Source organism: Pan troglodytes, chromosome 4 (genome assembly GCF_028858775.2).
Source record: "Pan troglodytes isolate AG18354 chromosome 4, NHGRI_mPanTro3-v2.0_pri, whole genome shotgun sequence".
NCBI lineage: Eukaryota > Metazoa > Chordata > Mammalia > Primates > Hominidae > Pan > Pan troglodytes.
Window position 1 is genome coordinate 39832939 of NC_072402.2, and position 20542 is coordinate 39853480.

Here is a 20542-nt window from a genome sequence, read left to right on the forward strand (position 1 = left end):
AGGAAGCACTGCCTCAAAAAGCAAGGTAGTAAAGAAAAATATTACTATCACTCCAAGCAATATGTGAATTTTAAAGTATTTGTTTAAAAAGACACACAACATAAGTACATTGTTGAGATGACACAAAATCTAATAGAGTTAGGAAGTGTGCACTGATTCATTTTTGTTCAGATTTCTGTAAGGTAAATTGCTATTGACATTTCATGCAAATTTGATGTCAAGGACTAAAGCATGTTTATTTATTTAGCAATAACTGATTTTCTTAGAGCCTTTGATATGATAAAGAAGTATTGGCAGTGTTCTTAACAAATGCAATTTAGGGAAAGGTCATTTTGGCAGCAAACTAGTGTACCAAATAAACCGCGGGATTTACAATGTTATCCTGCATCAACTGGTAGGTGAAAATATGGCACCATTTCATGTATTTGCCTCTGTTTAAAGTGATGCCATAGTTACGCATCAGTGGACATGGGAAGACCACTTAGGCTGGTGCTTTTCAATCTATGGGTTGCAAAATTTAGTTTAGTAGCTATAAACGGTAAAGAGCATTTTAAAAAATGAGATAGTGATAAAAATATTGAAGTGCAACCTAAGTAATAAGGATAAGCATAAGTATCATTTCATGAAATTTGTGTTATAAACATATTTGTAATGTATAATATACATATATAAAATATATAATGGGTCACAGTGTGTTTCTTAGTGGGAGTTCCTGTTCAAAGAGTTTAAAATTCACAAACTTTAGGCATCTATATCAGTTTCTCTGGGCTATGACAGCAGTGGTTCTACCTAAAATTCTTAGAGGTGTGACTCAACCTGTCTTCAGATTTAGCACCATCACACACAGAGGCAGCCAACCAAGTCCAAGTCCATAACCAAACCCTCAAACAAGAAACAAATGCATGTGGTGGGGGCTCAGAGCTGGCTCTATACTGCACCGTATTAGACTCATACAATTCTCTTGCCTGGGCTTCTTGAGGAGCTCATACAATGGATAGCTAGTTGAATTTTATTTTATTTTATTTTTATTTTTTGATGGAATGCAGATAGTAAAATTGAAAGACATCGTTTAATTAATCTTCTGTGCCATGAGACTCCACCAGGCTGTCTACAAAGACCATTGGGAGGCTGAAGATCACTTGAATCCAGGAGTTTGAGGCTGCAGTGAGCCTTAAAGGGCCACTGCACTCCAGCCTGGGTGACAGAGTGAGGCCCTTTCAAGGGGTAAGCTGCATGCTTGCTTGCTATCTGTGATCATTAAAAGCCCTGAAAACAAATATCACATATTAATCATGACAAAAAACAAATGTGTGATGCTTATTGGTACAGTAAGCTGGTTGAATTTTAAACCTCAACAATATTTTGAACTGATTATAAATGGTTTCATTATAACACACAATCCTAGTATGAAATAAAATATCTGTGTTACAAATAATTTAATGCTACTCCTTTTTTTCATTTGATGTGAAGAATCCGTTTCTCTGCACCATAAAATCCCAGCTCCCTATTCTGTGGCTTAACTTCTCAATGCATAAAAATAGTCCTAGTTTTTACTGACTTTTCACATCCTCATTAATGTTTCATCAGGACTCTGGACATCCTCTTAATAGCTATAACTTAAACTTCATGAAGGCACTATTGCACATCAGGATATGCCAGCCCCCTCTGGACCAAGATAAATGTACTTCAGTGTGGCTATAATTTCTTTCTTTCTTTTTTTTTGCAGTGTGGCTATAATTTCAAGTGGAAGACTGTAGATTTGCCTGTTCGTTTTCAACAAATCATTGTTACGTAAGAAAACACCAACTTGTAGGGGCTTCTAGGCAATCTGGCTGGATTTTATTCAATGCCTCTTTTTCACGTGGTTATTTTTTTTGGATGTCTCTCAATACTTGTTTGTAAAGCAGGCTGCAAGGTAGTGCTAAGGAATACTAAGGGATAAGTGAGTCTGAAGAATTAGAGAAGGCTTCTATTTAAATCCTTTGCAAAGTTATTTAGACTCAGCGATATATAAAACAATCCAAGCATTCACATTTCTTATTGTGGGCTGATGATATATTTTGGGGAAAAAATTACTCCTTGTCCTACTGTGATGTCCTTTAAACAGAGAAGAAACTATTACTATTACTAGTGTTTCACATCCCATAAACCCCTTGAAGGTAGGGACTTCATCATATTCATTCTTGAGTCCCCATTAACTGGCCCAGTGGACATGTGCTAAGTGTTTACGCAAAAGAACTGAATTTCCCAGACTCTTCAATGTTGTAGTTGGCATACCAAGTCTCCTGGAGTAATCTGTTCTGATGATTTAAAGATCTCCAGTGAATAGAAAGATACTCCTCACTTTCTGAACCAATATGACCATAATAGAAGTTGAGGGTGCTAGACTGAAAGTTCTGACAGCAATGGAGCCCCCAAAGGGTTCCCGAGTTGCTCTTTGCCTTAGTTGCTGTGGTCACCCCTTGACCAAATGACCTGATGGCCCTTGTCGTGGAGAGAGCTCCCTTGAACTGCTCAGAGGACACTGGGCAATCCCACTGGGCATTCCAGGAGCTTCTATAACACCTGTGAGCATTTCAGAAAAAGGTTGCAGATGCTATAATGATCATCAGAAAAATATTTAGGGAAGAGATAAAGCAAGAGCTTTCAGGTCTTACAACATAATTTGGTATCTCTGGTAAGTTTTGAAGATAAGAAAAATCTGCCACTCCCCAACCCCCAAATCTTATAAATTAAAAAGAAGTTTCCCATTATGATTCTACCTCAATATTGCATGTGAGGGGTTAAAAATTTCCTTATTTGTTGCTTTTTGGTTGTTTATTACACTAAGATACAATTTCTGAAAATATATGAAGAAATTAAAAAAATGTAAATGAAAGTCCTTAAATTCCCATGTATCAGTAGGTCTTAAATAGAGCTGATTTTGCTCCTCTTTGCTCCCTGAAGATATCTGGCAATGTCTGGAGACCTTTAGGTTGTCATACCTTGGGGGCTGCTGCTGACATCTAGAGGGTAGAGGCCAGAGATGCTGCTAAACACCCTACAACTCACAGAACAGCTCCTTACAAAAAAGAACTATCCAGTCCAAAATATTAATAGCGCTAGGGTTGAGAAAGTTTTGCAGTGGGGGGCTAATGTGGAAAATATAATTGGTTTTATATAAAAGTCCATAATATAAGACACAAATATCTTTTACATTAACTGATGGGTAACACATCCTTAAATCCAGTTTACATGGAGACCTTAGTGTTCGTTATAGAATGATCAGTTAGCTACTGTTGAAATCTGTTCAAGTTCATTTTTTTCAAGTTATATTTAATGGAACATTTACATAAATGAAGCAATGAGATCAGAGTGGCTTATAAAGAATTTTTCTCAGTATTGGATATTAAGTCTATTTTATTAGCTGTCAAAAATGTCAAATCTTAATTATCCTTGGTAATAAGAGGCACAGAAGGAATAATAATAGAAATTCACACTCTACGTAGGTGTGAGATTAGCCAGATTCAAAATAATTTAATTTATACAAATGAAATAGAATGTTAATATTTGGAGTTTCAGAGTTGGAGTTATTCCTTAAGAAATATTAGTTCTAGGTTTTTGCAACTTTAATTATACAAATAGAAAGAAACTAAAACATTCTGTATTAAACACATTTCTAGAATGAAGCAGAACCTCCCCAACGCACAGGCAAGCAGACACAGACACACACACACACAGACACACACACACACACACACACACACACGCACAACACCTCAATAGGTCTGCACATGACTTAATACTAGGCATCTGGTAAATATCATGAAATATATTCATTTATTTTCCCCAATAATCTAAGGCAAATTCACAAGTGGCATATTGTGCAAGGCAAAGAATGTGTTAGCATTACAGACAAAATTTCTCCTCTGCTGGGAAATGTGAGGCACACAAGTTAAACCAGTTTAGCACAACAGGATGACAGAGTATGCCAAGTCTTCCTGTATGCACAAACCTCATTGGGAAACTGGGAAGCCTGACTGAATTTCACAGCCACGCCTCGTCTTACTCCAGTTCACATGGCAACCCAGTGGGGATTATGTTTGTTGCTGTGCTTCATCACACTGATGTACGCTGTTTCAGGCAAAGGTGGGGAGGGGTTTAGGTTTCTTCAATGAAAGAGGGAGGTTATAGATAAAAAGAGTAATTGTACTTAAAATGGCTTGAAGCATGGCATTTTAGAGAGAAATTATGGAATGTTTGATGATTCTTTGTCTTGAGAAGGGATTCTACTGAGTAATTCTATTCTGCTTTAATTTTCTAGCTAGTATGTAACAAAGAATAATTCATTCTAACTTATTTCACCATATAATTGTCAAGCAGCCCTTTACCTCAATCTTCCATTTCCCATTTCCACTGGAAAATGGGACATTCTGCAAGAACATAATTAAGGAGAAAGTTGAATAATCATTGTAAAGTCACATGTTCAATACAAATAATAAACAGAGGGCAGAGTCTACCAAGAGCTGACTCTGGCAGCTTTTATAAGACAAGTATTATAGGATTATAAAAAGATTAGTGAATGGTCTGGCCTATGTCAGGAATCACAATTACAAATAACTTGCATGAAAAATATTCTTTTAATTCTTACTCGGAATCAACAAAAAGGAGAGAAGACACTGAACTGTCAGGCAAATTGCAAAGCAATTCAGAGCCAATTTATTATGTTATAAATTGGACCCAGAAATAAGGGATTAGAGCAGCAGTCCAAAGATGAACCTTTCAGTCTCTTCCACTTTATGAAAGTAAATAGAGTATCACAGACCTTGGGGAGATTGCTCAGAGGCTTAGATGAAAGAGCACACACCTAACACTCTTTCTGAATAGGCTAGGTTGGCACAGAAAATAAGGTTGCTATATAGATCAGAAGGCACATGTTTGCTATCAGTGATAAAGATAGAAATGGGAGAAAAACACATACTGGTAACCTAACTCATCATCAAATCAAGAACAAGAATTTCCTTTGCCCAGTGGCAATGCCAAAGGATGGATGATTTGGGTAGCTTTAGTCTTCAATTTCCAAAGCCACAATTTGAAAAATAATATTCTTCGATATATGAAGTTGTCATTTTCTAAATATTATGTAAACTATGAATAGAATAATGAGTAGAAAATTTGGTTATTTAAAAAATATTGATCTTTAAGTATATAATTTGTGGGGAAAACTGCATTGCTAAGAAAACAGCTGCAATTCAACTCCCTTAGCCCTGGTTTGCTATCAGATTGGTGGCCTAACCCCCTAAGACTGCGGAGGTCTATGCATCCACAGTAGCAGACTTAGTACCACTGAGGGAAGTGGGGTAGTCATGGATCAAGACTTTAATACTGTCTTGAAAAAAAATTAGCTATTGATAGAGTTGGAAGAATGCCTTCCCATAGCATCTAAAGGTGCCATGAATAAAGATGGTGATGATCATTATGATGTTCTATAATTAATGATAAAACATGCAGATGTATCTAGCCTCCTGCTGTATACATTTCCTCATCCATTCCTGCACTCATCCTCCCACCCACCCTTCATTTACCCATTATCCACCCATTATCCCTCTATCCACCCCCTCGCCCAATCAAACTCTGGGCCAGGCACATCACCAGTTGTTGGAGGCGCAGGCATGAAGCACACAAATTCCTGCTGTGGGCTCCAGAGAGTGAATTCTAAAGAGTGCATATGGCTAATTTTTCACAATTATACACTGTGGGTCTGGAAGATCTTTTGTTCTGTTCCTTCTCCTTTGTGATCAATAGTACCTTTGCTAAAGGGTATACTGGGAAACAAAATGTGTCCAAAAGGTCAGCCTTTTTGTTGGAAAGTAAAAAGCATTGCCTAAGACAGTGCTTTCCAATAGAAAATGTGAGCCACGTATGTAATTTTAAATTTTTCCAGAAGAGACATTAAAACAAAACAATCACGTAAAGTTAATTTTAATATATAGTCATTTAACCCAATATATGTAAAATATTATTTTAATGTGTAATCAATGTAAAATTATTGAGATATTTTGCATTCTTTTATATGTTCTAGGTCTTTGAAATCCACTGCTATGTATTTTATACCTACAACACATCTCAACTTGGACTAGTCACATTTCAAGTGCTTGGTAGCTACATGAAGCTAGTGGTTACCATGTTGGACAACGCAGCTCTAAGAAAACACTGACACACTGTTTACAATTTGGGTTTTATATTATTTTTGGATTAAAGATAATCTTGACTGTTGCCTCATTTTACATATTGGGGAAGGTCTTTCCATTCTGATGCTCTGGGGCCAGAGATATTTTTGGACTGATCTGTTCAAACACGTATGAGCACATATCATGTATACGTTGTGCCATATGAAATCAGAGACATTTCTGGTTGAGTCTGAAGCACAGCACAGCCTGATGGTTATGAGCATGGGCCCTGGAGCCAGACTGCCTGGGTGTGAAACCTGATTACATTACTTATTGTGTGACCTCAGATAGGAACTTAACCTCTCTGTACTTCAACTTCCTCATTTATGACATACAGTTAAGATATATGAATAATGAATAGCATCTTTCTCATCGGGTCACTGATGAGAGTCAATATTTACTAATATAAAGTGCTGAACACAGCATCTCTCACGCGGCAAGCACTATAGAGGTGTTTGATAAAATACATTTTAAAAGTCTTAAACAATTTTAAATGACTGCATTTTTCCAATATGATTATTTTAAGAAAAAGACTACTTTGAAGGGAAAAACCTCATAGCTCAGAATCAGACCAAAATTCAGAAGACTGGGTGTCTGTTGAATATTTGGAAGCAATAATGAATCTGTGCCTCAATTTTCTTTTTCTTTTCTTTTTTTTTTTTTTTTTGAGATGGAGTCTCGCTCTGTCGCCCAGGCTGGAGTGCAGTGGCGCGATCTCAGCTCACTGCAAGCTCCGCCTCCCAGGTTCGCCATTCTCCTGCCTCAGCCTCCCGAGTGGCTGGGACTACAGGCGCCCGCCACCACGCCTGGCTAATTTTTTGTATTTTTAGTAGAGACGGGGTTTCACCATGTTAGCCAGGATGGTCTCGATCTCCTGACCTCGTGATCCGCCCACCTCAGCCTCCCAAAGTGCTGGGATTACAGGCATGAGCCACGGTACCTGGCCTCTGTGCCTCAATTTTCTAATAAAAAAGGCACACAATTTTTACATGAAAAATTATTTAAAACAATTGTGGAAATAAATGGGATGCTACATATAAAGCATTCTGAATAATTCCAGTTAATGGTGATGATTTCTACAAAGCCAAGGTATTCTTACTATAACTCAATACAGCTAATGAATGAATATTGCAAATAGCTATGAAGTACACATTTGGTAGGCTCTATTCACAGAGGAAGAAATTACTATTCTTTCATTTACGATATACAGACACGCTGAAATTTCATTTTAATTTCTGTTGCTGTTATATTTTTCTCCTGACCTTCCTGCTTAGCAGTGCCAGGCCCTCAGTGAGAAGCTCCCGACTCTGATATTGCCTAGCACCCAAAGTACTATCATTCCCATAATTAACAGTGACTGGCTACAAATAATTTAATTCTGGGTCAAATGAAAATGAATCAATGGTGCCAACTCCATTTCCCATCTTTCTAATTTTCTATAACAAAAGAGGGGAGGAAAGTGTCTGTTTCTTGGTGTGAGATTCGTTTAGGAAAGTGATAGACAGATGAGTAATTGGTGATGTCCTAGTCCTCCTTCCCACACAACGCTGTTGTCCCCAGGCAGGAAAATCATTCATTGTACCGAATAAACATTTAAAGTCATATACAATATGTCAGCTGGACATATTTGTGTTTCTAAGAAGATATGCTCATGACTTGGTTTGATGAATTAAGAGGAAAGCACATTTGGAGACAAAAAAAAATATAAACCCAAGTAGATCTCAGTTTAAAACAAGAGCTTGGCCAGGTGCAGCAGCTCATGCCTGCAATCCCAGCACTTTGGAAAGCCAAGGCTAGGAGGATTACTTGAATCCAGGAGTTTGAAACCAGCCTTGGCAACATAGGGAGACCTTGTTTGTACAAAACATTTTTAAAAATTAGCTGGGTGTGGTGGCATGCATCTGTGGTCCCAGCTACTCAGGATGCTGAGGTAGGAGGATCACTTGAGCCCAGGAGGTCAAGGCTGCAGTGAGCCATGATCGCACCACTGCATTCCAGCCTGGGTGACAGAGTGAGATCCCATCTCAAAAAACAAAATAAAACAAAAAATAAAATAAAATAAGAACTCCTTCTAGTCCCCTTTATATGCAGAAACAGTGCTGCTAATGATGCTTCAGCAATGAAATAAGACACAGCAACTGGAAATCTGTAGCATTTTTGATAAAATCAACACACAGGTAAACCTTGGATTCAGAATGTACATTTTACTTATTTACAGAGTTGCAAGTTTAAAATGACTTTAAGTGCAATTTAAGTCCTAGCTGAGTTATTCCTGGTTCCACCACTGCACCTCAATCTGCAAAATGAAAAGTTTGGACTCTCTGAACTAGAACTTCTCTTTGTTCTAAAATTCCTAGTAAATGTTGCTGATGGACAGGCCCTGTACCAATTAAATGTGGGGATTCTGTACCAATGTGGGAATTCTGCCAGCTGCTGAGTAGGTCTGTTCCAATTATGCAGTCCAGAACTGTGGAATCAGGCACGGGATGGATTCAGTGCCTGACTCACTGGGCCCACTGTGAAACAGACCTGAGCTAAAACACCATTGATTACCTGCCTTCCATAAGCCCCTGCTCTGACTGGTTGACCACAGTGACATTTTGTGTCTCCTGGAATTAGTGTCAGTTTAGAGCCAGTGTCCACAAGCCCTGAGAAGTCTGATTATTTCCTTTCTCCCATGCACAGTCATACTGGTAAAAGGCCTTCAGTCCCTTTGGGGAAGCTGGGAGAAAGACTAACAGTATAAATATTTAGCTGGGTACAAAGATCCTTCTTCAAGGAGGCCCAGCCTCCCCTTCATTCAGTTGGTTCTGGGTCTGTAAAGCAGCTCCAGTCTGGGAATGATGGAGGGGACATGACTCAAGTTAGATTTTCATTCACTAGTCATATAAGTTTTCTACTTATACAGATCAAGTAAGAATTGAGTAGGCTTCCTATCTATTTCACTTCATGATTAACTAGCCAATGACACAGATGGCTGCAAGTCAGACTATGCTGGTTGCTGCTTGAACTCCACTGTCTTCTACAATACCCATGCCCACTCTGCCATGGGCAATTAAGCAATGTTGAACAAGACGACAGTCCCAGCCCTTTGGAATTTACATGCTGGTGGAGGAGAGAAAGAAGAACATAAAAAGTAAATATTTTCAGGCATCAATTGTAAGTGCTGCCAAGGAGACAAAACAGGAAACTCTCTGAGACCCATTGGGTGTGTGGTCTCAGGAAACGCCTCTGGGAAGCTGTGAGTGGGAGGGCCCTGGGAGAAGAAGCTTCAAAGCAGAAAGGATGGCAAGTACTGTACTCCTAGGAAATGCGTGGAGTGCGGGGTCTCTGTGCACCAGAGGCCCACAAAAGAAACATTCCCAACATTTTGGAATGTTATTTCATCTAGTTTTTCTCAATTTAAAAACTGGACCAGATATGGTTGGAGGGAGTTGTTTAAGTAGATAAAACATGGTCTTTTATTTAAGGTCTCTAGGATGAGAATCTTAATTCTCTGGCTTAAGTTTTAATAAAGAAAGTTTAAATAAAAAAAGAATATATAAAACTTCAGCTGCTTCTGTACTGAGTTAATAAGTAATAGGAATGAGGGGTTTAAATATGATATGCCTTTGAAAACAAGAAGATCATTTAAATAGAAATTTTCTTATTCCAATGTTATTATTGTTTTCTCCCTCCTCTTTGAGATTCCCAAGCCCCTTGTGCCCTCTTTTCAGGCTCTAGTTCCTGGAAGGTGGGGACTGGAAGAGCTGCCTGTTTGTATAGACTGTAAGCAACTTGAGGTGAAGGCTCAGCTATGTCCATGAAAGGCCTTGCATGGTTCCAGTGAGTAGAGTAGGTGTTACAATGTTTTTTGAGTTGAATTGGAATGGAATTGGAGAAAAAGAGACTTTGATGAGACTCCTCAGAGATTCAGAAACAGAGTTCCCAGATAAACTCTAGACTGTTGAGAAAAACCCTGGGCCATGAAGGTAGCATTTCACAAAGCAAGCAAAAGTAAAATAGCCCATAAACTTTGGCGAAGAAGAAAAATATTGCAATGGTCAATTTTACATGTTAACTTGACTGGATTAAGGGATACCTAGACAGCTGGTGTCTTAGTCCATTTTTGTTGCTATAAAGGAATACCTGAGGTGGGGCAGTTTATAAAGAAAAGGGGTTTATTTGGCTATGGTTCTGTTGGCTGGAAGACTGGGCATCTGGTGAGGGCCTCAGGATGCTTCCACTCAGGAGAGAGGGCAAAGGGGAGCTGGCATGTGCAGAGAACACACAGTGAGAGAGGAAGCAAAAGAGAGGGCTGGGGGGTGCCAGGCTTATTTTTAAACAACCAGCTCTCATGAGAACTAATAGAGCAATAACTCACTCACATTAATCTATTCATGATAGATCCACCTCCAAGACCTAAAAACCTCCCATCAGGCCCCACCTCCAACACCGGGGATCAAATTTCAACATAAGATTTGGAAAGGTCAAACATCCAAACTATAGCAGCTAGTAAATCATTATTTCTGGGTGTGTCTGTGAGGGTGTTTCTGGAGGAGATGGGCATGCAAATTGGTAAACTGAGTGGAGAAGTTCTGCCCTCAGCATGGGTGGGCACCATCCAATCGGTTGTGAACCTGGAGAGAACAAAAAGGCAGAGGAAATTCTAATTTGCTCTCTCTCGGAGCTGGGACATCCTTCCTCTCCTGTCCTTGGACAACAGATCTCCAGGTTCTCTGGCCTTTGGACTTTGGGACTTGCACTAGCAGCACCCTGAGTTATTAGGCCTTTAGCCTTGGAATGAGAGTTATATTATCAGCTTCCCTGGTTCTGAGGCCTTCAAACTTATACTGAGCCATGCTACTGGCATCCCAGCATTTCCAGCTTGCAGAAGGCCTGCCATGGGACTCCTCAGCCTCCATAATTGTGTGAGCCATTGCCTTAATTAGTCCTGTCTCATATCTATCTATCTATCTATCTATCTATCTATCTATCTATCTATTCTATCCATTCTTTCCTATTGGTTCTATCTCTCTGGAGAATGCTGACCAATACAGATTTCTTCCCTCATTTTCCTTAATAACTTCATTTCTCAGGTCCTGTCAGCCGCTGGATCCCACAAAACTCTGCAGAGATTTTGCCACCTGGACTAAGGTAACTAAGCTCACATGACTCCCCCCTCAGCCCTGTCCCCAGCCTAGGTACTCACCATTTATTATAGAGATTAACTTGATTTATGCTTGATTTTACTTGCCATGTTTTCTCCCAAATATTTTGTCCCTGATTAGGCCTTTCTGTTTCTTGCATGGGCCAGACTTGAAATTTAAAAAGCCAGAAAGGGATCTCTTTCTGCCTCCTCCCCTGCTGTCACTCCAAGGCAATCAACATAGAACAGCTTAGCAAAATGTACGTGAGGAGGAACAAAGGAGATAAGAAATGCCAAACTATGAGTGAGTGTTTCTAAACATTATCCTACATTATCTTCTCTACCTTGTACTTTCAATACATCATCTCATTTGATCTTCACACTCCAAGGTAAGAATGCAAAATCCTAATGTCTTCTTTTACAAAAGAAAAAGCAGGCAGGAGAGCCTGCGTGACCTTCCTAAGACTCCATGATAATGGGCAGGAGTAGGGCACACCTGGATTTCTTGATTCCCTGCCCCCGGCAGTCCTGACCTGTTGGCTGAAGAATGATTTGTCTGCAGTAGGAATGAGGATAATATCAAGAATACATCTAAGTTGTCTCCGCTTTTATGTTGCCCTTGAATTCGCTTCTGGACAGGCCATTGGTTTGGAATATTTTGCAGCCACCACAATGGACCTTTTTCTCTACAGTCTGTTGGGATGACCATGTCTCAATCCAGATTGGCAATTAAAATTGCCACAATAATTTGACCACAGTCATGTACTTTTGGGTCTTTGGATATTGCTTCAATTTCCCAAAAAAGATTGCAAACTGAAAGGACTGGAAAATTCAGCACTTATGCTGTTAGCCTTCTGTTGACAGGCTAGTGGTATTATATAGATAATAAAAGGGAGAAGGAAGCTTGGCCTTTCCTGGTGGCAAGAATATCTTATCCTATGGATCTACTCACTGAGAAGGTCCTTTAACAAATAGCCCCAAGTAACATCTGTTCTTCATTCATTCATTCAATCATTCAACATTTAGGTCTGCTGAAACCCTTTGAGTCCATAATCCAAAATCCATCTTCAAGTCAGCAGCGTATGTAGCCAATCTCACAGAAACTGAGCACCAAGGGGCTCCCCTGTGGAGAAAAAGCCTCCTCTCCCCTTTCTCCGTTGCTACAAAGCAAATGATTGATTCTGAACAATTTTTTTCCCCCAAGAACAAAATATTTTACACTTTCCCAAACTCTCCAGCCATCTTGGTTTACTGAAATGCACTGTCTTCACTCTAAGAAAAGCTCCTAAAATTTGTGTCACTTAGTCAAGTATTTGCTAAGTGCTCATTGTGTGCAGAATGTAGCATAGGAGCTGTGGGAAATGCTACTATACATAATTAAGAAAGACATGCTATAGTCCTCTGACCTCTTTTCACAAAACTGTGTTCTGCTTTGTAGGTTGTGGTGATGTATCACTAACAACCACAACTGATAGCTTTTAAAGTTTATAACCCAGCCCCGTTTCCCTCATTTTCTTCATTTATGTTTAAAAATTGTATATTATTCCTACAGATTCATTTTGTGTTAGACATCTTGAAAAAAAAGTCTAAGTTCTTAATCATGAATCAAAAATTTTATATATAGATATATTTAACTTTTAAGTTCAGGGGAACATGTGCAGATTTGTTATAGAGGTAAACTTGTGTCGTGGGGCTTTGTGGTACAGATTATTTTGTCACCCAGGCATTAAGCCTAGTACCCATTCGTTACAAAAATTTTATATTTTTACTATGTTTTTTTCTTATTGAAGCAAAGTTTCTCATATATTCCTTATTCAGCTATTAGGTTTTTCTATGCTTATGGATTCATTTAGTATAGTTACAAGTGCTTTAAGCTCTTTAAAGAAAATGACCATCGGCTACACTCTACCACTGCATTTGGGTAATAGCACAACTTCTGTTAATTCAACAGAAGTCAGGAACTTAATAAAAATTACATCTCAAGGAGGCTTTCTACCAAGTTAAATATGCCAAGTTAACATAGACCAATAAAAGTGCATTTATTTGAGACACTCTAATCCTGAATTTAAGAGCATGCTTGAATGGTTCAAACCTTTAATTAGTTCATAACAGGTAGGACGAGAGCTATTTCCTACTTACGTTAAATTTTCAGAAGCAGCATATATGTGTGAATGTGTTCTACCATAGAAACAGCATTCCATTTAAAACAATACTCTTCTTCTAGAAGTAATAATCAGCTATGAAAACATAGGTGTGTGTTCCCTTCTGTCCTGTATTAAGAGTTGATAATTATATTTCTAAGAACCAGCATTGTGGTTTCCAGGGCTGACATGAGGATATGGAAGGAGATGTGTGAAGGGATAATTTCCTCCCAATAAGGTTCTCTAGAGTGGAGAATTATGAAGAATAAACACATTACTATAAAATATGAAGGAGAAAACCTTACCCGAATCCAGAAAGTAAGCGACAGAAGAGAAAGAAGCCATAACCTTGGACAAATGAAGAAAGGAAGGCAAAGAATCCGTTGACAGACATGCAAATCAGAAGAGACTGTTTCCTTCCCACTTTGTCTGCCAGTCCTCCCCAGAAGAATGCCCCCACCATCATCCCGAGGTACACTATGCTGCCTGCAACACACAGAAAACAAAGAAACACATCAGAGATTGGGAGTCAATGACACATGTAACAGCAAGTGAACAAGGAACAAAATACATTCCAGCATTTTGCATGAGGAAAATTTCCTTTAAAAATATAACCTTCAGGACACAGTAATCAGTTTTCAAGTTGAAGAGTAAGCAATATGGAAAAAACACTTGGCAAGGTCTCACGACCCTCACATCAATAATGCAGGGATGCTGTTTTGCAGATAGCTGAGTACACTCAGCTACAGTGAATGGTGAATGTTGTGAGCAATTGTAAAATAAAAGCTGTCTTTATTTAGGCTGGGTTACTACAGAGAATAGGGTGGTCAACCTTTGCCTGGGTGTGGAGGGTATATTTTTCTCTGTACTATGGTGCCGACTACGGACAGATCATCCTTCTCAATGGAGATTCCTCCTGTCATGAGACCCAATGTGTGTCCTGGAGACAATTTAGAGAATGTATAAGTGCAGCACGAGGGATTCCAAAAGCAGAAGGATTGACCCAGGGAAATGCCTATGTAGCAGATCTCTTATTTATAGCATAAGAGGCTCAAGTTTGCCGCTCATGCCTCTCAGAAGATAATCACTAGCTAAGCATCTTTATAAGAATATCTGTGTCTTTTAAAATGCCTACAAATCAGAAAGTGAGCTTTTATAGATCAGGAGCGGCCTGCGGATGCTGTGATCTAAAGACTTGGGAGTCTTTCATATAGCTCCAGCCCAGGGAACAAAGCCTCCCCCATCCCCTTCTCCTTATGTCTTTCAGAATTGCCCCCACCCAGACCCTGAGCCCTGGGGTAAGCCACCTTGATGGCGACAGTAAACCAAGATCTCTTGTGGTCCACCTGAATTATCTGACTACAGAAAGCATGAGTAACACAAAGACAAGCTGTCTGCATTCAATCAATAACCACTTATTATCTTTTAAAGATAATAGTAAACAACAGCCCCTGGTACTACTTTCACTGAGTGAGCATCTGTTTGTGCCAGGCACTCTTTGAGGAACATTCCATATGTTGGTTCACTTAATCCTCACCACAGTCCTGCAACGTGAGTATTATTAACCCATTTTACAGATGAGAAAACTGAGGCTCAGACAGATTATTCAACTTGATCTAACAGATAGTAAGTGGCTAGCCAGGGTTGTGAAATGATGTTTCTCTGACTAAAGCCTGGGGGTCTTTCTCAGGGCTGATATTCCATTTCACCAGGCTCAACTGCCCTGGCCCCTCCACTGGGAAGTCCTGGACTTTCCCTTGATCCAGTAACTAAAGGGTTAAAACCTGATGCTATAGGGTAAAGCTTAGAGCTATAAACATGCTATTTTGATTCCCTGGCTATCCTTGTTATTAATTATTTTGAATATTTCCACTGTTCTTTCTGCTAAGCTCAACTTGGGAGCCCCTGTTATGTGCAAACCAGAAACCAGGTGATGTGAAGCAAAGTCTTTAGCTGGGTGTTAATTTCTGCTTGAGCTCAACCCTGTTGTGTTTAAAGAAAATGCATCTGAGATCTTGGGGCAAGGCAGGTTAACTAAGATTCCTACTGCCCCCTAGACTATCACCATCCACTGCTTTCTGCATTCCTCCTACCACCTTTCCCTGAAGGCATTTGGACTTTCAGACCCCTGAGAGTATGGGATTTACAGTCTGGGGAAAGTGGCTTATCAAAAACGAAGGCAGAATGGCCTCCTGGGATCATAGGATCAGAACAGAACAAAGTGTAAACTCATGTACCTGTGCTCCAAGTCATCCAAATTTTTTTCCTACTCTGTCAGGATGGCTTAAGGAGCTCGTAATTCAGAGAAGGACAAAAACAGATACAAAACTAAATGAGCTGAAGCCCAACCATGTGGTGTGCACCCGAACAGCAGTGTAAATAGGAGCAGAGGGGCAGAAGGTGGCTACTAATTCTCTCGTGGCCTCTGGGAAGATTTTACTAACAAGAGAACATCAGAGGGGAATCCGAAGGATAAGAAAGATTGCAAAATGGTATTAAATTCCTCCATGACTGACACAGTTAGTATAAAAAATGTCATATCAAACTGTATCTTTACTTGCACTCTGTTTAAAAATATTTTTAAGATCTAAAGGTAGTAATCTTTTGTGACTACACTTAGTTTGTATTGAAAACTAAACTGTTCCATTGGGCGTTCTGTGGAAAGAATTAATCCTACCCAACAGCTTATTGGAGACAAACACAGCACAATTAGAACGTTCATTTGTGGATTGTGTGATCTAATTAAAGCCAAACCTTTAAATGTTGGCAAAGGCATCAGGTGAATAATTGTAACCACTCTGGGATTGTCAGACACAAACTGTATTTCCTTCCCTGTTTGCATTCACTTTTCCTTTCTATATTCACAGTGTTATAACGGGGAGTCCTTGAAAACTCAGAGCAGAGATCAAGCTCTAGACAATCTCCAGCCTTCTCTCTCTCTGTGCCTTGAGATGCTGCAGACGGGCAGACTTAAAAGGTATCTTCATCCAAAGCCTCTCATTTTACAAGTAAGAAAACAGTTGTCAGAAGTCAGAACTTGAAATCAGGACTTTTAGATCCTCACTTCTCAAAGTATGACCCATGAACCAGTGAAACCAGTCCCCCCCTCCCCTGCCCTGGGGAGCTTACTGGAAATGTAGACTCTTAGACGCCACTCCAAACCCACTGACTCAAAGTCTGCATTTGAATAAGACCCCCAAGTAATCTGTGTATACCTTAGAATCTGAGGGTGCTTTCCAATAACACAGACAACATTTCTAATACATTTTTAACTTAAAGTTTGTATTTTTTTAAATACATGTTTGAAGGGAGGAGATGAAGGCTACAGAGTATTTTAACTCCAAAGATGTGAAACAGGCAAGACCTGCTAGATGCGCTGGAGCTCTCAAAAGGGCAAGCAGGAACTGTGGAATTAGAAGCTGCTCACCTCCCCTGGGACCTGCCTTCCACAGAACTAGAAGCTGACTTTCCATTCAATTCCAGGAGAGCGATGTTAAAAGAGGCCAGGCTGTGACTCTTGTATCCTTTCATGAATTTAATGAAGACTTTAATTCAGCTGGGATTTCAGGAGGTTGAGCCTGACCTGAGAAATAAACTCAACCTACTCTTCCTACCATAGTTCTGGTGAAGGCCATTCCTGGCCAGTCCAGGCTCTTAGTCTTTCAGAAGATGACACAAAGGCCTCAAGTATGACTTCCTCATTAAGGTATTTTCTGACATGGAGGCTGGTTCCATTTTATTTAATCATACCCTCATTTCCCCTGATAAATATCACATTTACATTTCTGTCTCTTTGCTAAGCTGCTTTTGATTCTTTCTGACAATCCCTAAGGGGACATGTCTTTTCCCCCAACACCATTTTAAACCATATTTAAACAAAACAGAACAACTTTAGGAAATGATATATAGTGTTTTTCTCATACCAACTTTTAGTCCATCAGTTTTTAAAAATTATCTTAAGCACTTCAGTAATGCATGGCTAATGCATTACTCTAGAATTCCTTGCACCATTTATTTATGAACTGATTTTCAATGAAAAACATTCTGTACTAGTATTCAGAATTCATTGATGATAAGGTTTGGGTCTGTGTCCCTGCCCAAATCTCATGTCAAATTGTAATTCCCAATGTTGGAGGTGGGACCTGGGAGGTGATTAGACCATGGGAGTAGATTTCCCTTTTGCTTTTCAAGATCTGGTTGTTTAAAAGTGTGTAGCACCTTCCCCTTCTCTCTCTTCCTTGTGTTCCAGACATATAAGACATGCTTGCTTCTTCTTTGCCTTCCACCATGATTGTAAGTTTCCTGAGGCCTCCCCAGCCATGCTTCCTGTACAGCCTGAAGAACTATGAGCCAATTAAACCTCTTTTCTTTATAAATTTCCCATTCTCAGGCATTTCTTTATAGCAGTGCGAGAATGGACTAATACAGAAAATTGGTACCAAGAAGTGGGGCATTGCTATAAGGACACCAAAAAATGGGAAGCAGTGTTGGAACTGGGTAATGGGCAGAGGTTCAACAGTTTGGAGGGCTCAGAAGAAGATGGGAAGATGAGGGATAGTTTGAAGCTTCCTAGAGGCTTTTAAAATGGTTGTGACCAAAATTCTGATTTCAATAAGGACAGTGAATTCCAGGCTGAGGAGGTCTCAGATGGAAATGAGGAACTTATTGGGAAATGGAGCAAGGGTCACTCTTGCTATGCTTTAGCAAAGAGACTGGTGGCATTGTGCCTCTGCTCTAGGGATCTGTGGAACTTTGAACTTGAGAGAGATGATTTAGGATATCTGGTGGAAGTAATTTCTAAGCAGCAAAGCATTCAAGATGTGGCCTGGCAGCTTCTTTTTTTTAATTTTTATTTTTCCATAAGTTATTGGGGTACAGGTGGTATTTGATTACATGAGTAAGCTCTTTAGTGGTGATTCGTGAGATTTTGGCGCACCCATTACCCGAGCAGTATAAACTGCACCATATTTATAGTCTTTTATCCCTTGCCCTCCTCCCACTCTTCCCCACAAGTCCCCAAAGTCCATTGTATCATTCTTTTTCTCGTTTTCTTTTTCTTTTTTCTTTTTTTTTTTTTTGAGACAGAGTCTCGCTCTGTCACCCAGGCTAGAGTGCTAGAGTGCAGTGGCGCAATTTTGGCTCACTGCAAGCTCTGCCTCCCCAGTTCACGCCATTCTCCTGCCTCAGCCTCCCGAGTAGCTGGGACTACAGGCGCCCGCCACTACACCTGGCTAATTTTTTGTATTTTTTAGTGGAGATGGGGTTTCACTGTGTTAGCCAGGACATTGTATCATTCTTGTACCTTTGCGTCCTCATCGCTTAGCTCCCACATATCAGTGAGAACATAACAATGTTTGGTTTTCCATTCCTGAGTTACTTCACTTAGAATAATAGTCTCTAATCTCATCCAGGTCACTGCAAATGCTGTTAATTCATTCCTTTTTTATGGCTGAGTAGTATTCCATCATATATATATATATATATATATATATATATATATATATATATATATCTTGCCTATGTTTATATGCATGAGCAAATAAATGACCTGAAACTGGAATTTATATTTAAAAGGGAAGCAGAGTGTAAAAGTTTGGAAAAGTTGTAGCCAGGCTATGCTTTAGAAAAGAAAAACTAATTTTCAGGGGGAGGAATTAAAGCAGACTACAAAAATTTACATAAGAAGAGTCAATTGCTAATAGCCAAGACAATGGGAAAAATGCCTCGAAGACATTTCAGGGACCTCCATGGCAGCCCCTTCCATCAAAGGTCTGGAGGCCTAGGAGGGAAGAATGGTTCTGTGGGCCTGGGCCAGGCCCAGGGCTCTGCTGCCCTGTGAAACCTCAGGACACTACTCCCTGCATCCCATCTGCTCCACCTCCAGCCGTGGCTCAAAGGGGCCCAGGTACTCAGCCTGCTGCTTCAGGGGGTGCAAGCTGTAAGCCTTGGCAGCTTCCATGTGGTGTTAAGCCTATGGGTGTACAGAGTGCAAGAGCTAAGGCTTGGCAGCCTCTGCCTAGATTTCAGAAGATGTATGGAAAAGCCTGGATGTCGAGGTGGCAGTCTGCTGCAGAAGTGAGACTTCTAATAGAGGTTACTTCCTAGTAGAGGTTCATGGAGAACCTCTACTAGGGCAGTGCGAAGGGCAAATGCGGGGTTGGAGACCCCACAAAGAGTCCCCACTGGGCCACTGCCTAGTGGAGCTGTGACAAGAGGGCTACCATTCTCCAGACTCCAGAATGGTAGATCCACCGACAGCTTGCACTGTGTGCCTGGAAAAGCCACAGGCACTCAATGCCAGAGCTTGAGAGAAGCTATGCAGTCTGAGCCCTGCAGAGCCACAGGGGTGGAGCTGCCCAAGGCCTTTGGAGCCTACCTCTTGCATCAGTGTGACCTGGATGTGAAACATGGAGTCAAAGGAGATTATTTTGGAGCTTTAAGATTTAATGACTCTCCTGCTGGGTTTTGGACTTGCAGGGGCCTGTAGCCCATTTCTTTAGGTTGGTTTTTCTGTTTTGGAATGGCGGTATTTACCCAATATCTGTACCCCCATTGTATCTTGGAAGTAACTAACTTGTTTTTGATTTTATGAGCTCATAGGTGGAAGAGATTAGCCTTGTCTCAGATGAGACTTTGGACTTTTGAGTTAATGCTGGAATGAGTTAAAACTTTGGGAGACTGTTGGGAAGGCATAATTGTATTTTGAAATGTGAGAAGGACATGAGATTTGAAAGGGGCCAGAGGCAGAATGATAAAGTTTGGGTCTGTGTCCCTTCCCAGACCTCATGTCAAACTGTAATTGCTAATGTTGGAGATGGGGCCTGGTAGGAGGTGATTGGATCTCGGGGGTCGATTTCTCCTTTTCTGTTCTTGTGATAGTGAGTGAGTTCTCATGAGATCTGGTTGTTTAAAAGTGTGTAGCACCTCCCTCTTCTCTCTCTTCCTTCTGTTCCAGACATGTAAGACATGCCTGCTTCCCCTTTGCCTTCCACCATGATTGTAAGTTTCCTGAGGCCTCCCTAGCCACGCTTCCTGTACAGCCTGCAGAACTGTGAGCTAATTAA

General features: G+C 40.2%; 1 protein-coding gene across 1 annotated transcript in view; it reads right to left on the reverse strand.

The window, feature by feature from the left end:
* Positions 1-20542, reverse strand: part of SV2C (synaptic vesicle glycoprotein 2C) — a 245001-nt gene that overhangs the window by 116901 nt on the left and 107558 nt on the right. The window contains exon 3 of the mRNA XM_526889.8: positions 13784-13964. Within this exon, the coding sequence (XP_526889.2) occupies positions 13784-13964 (181 nt within the window). The remainder of the gene's footprint in view (positions 1-13783; positions 13965-20542) is intronic.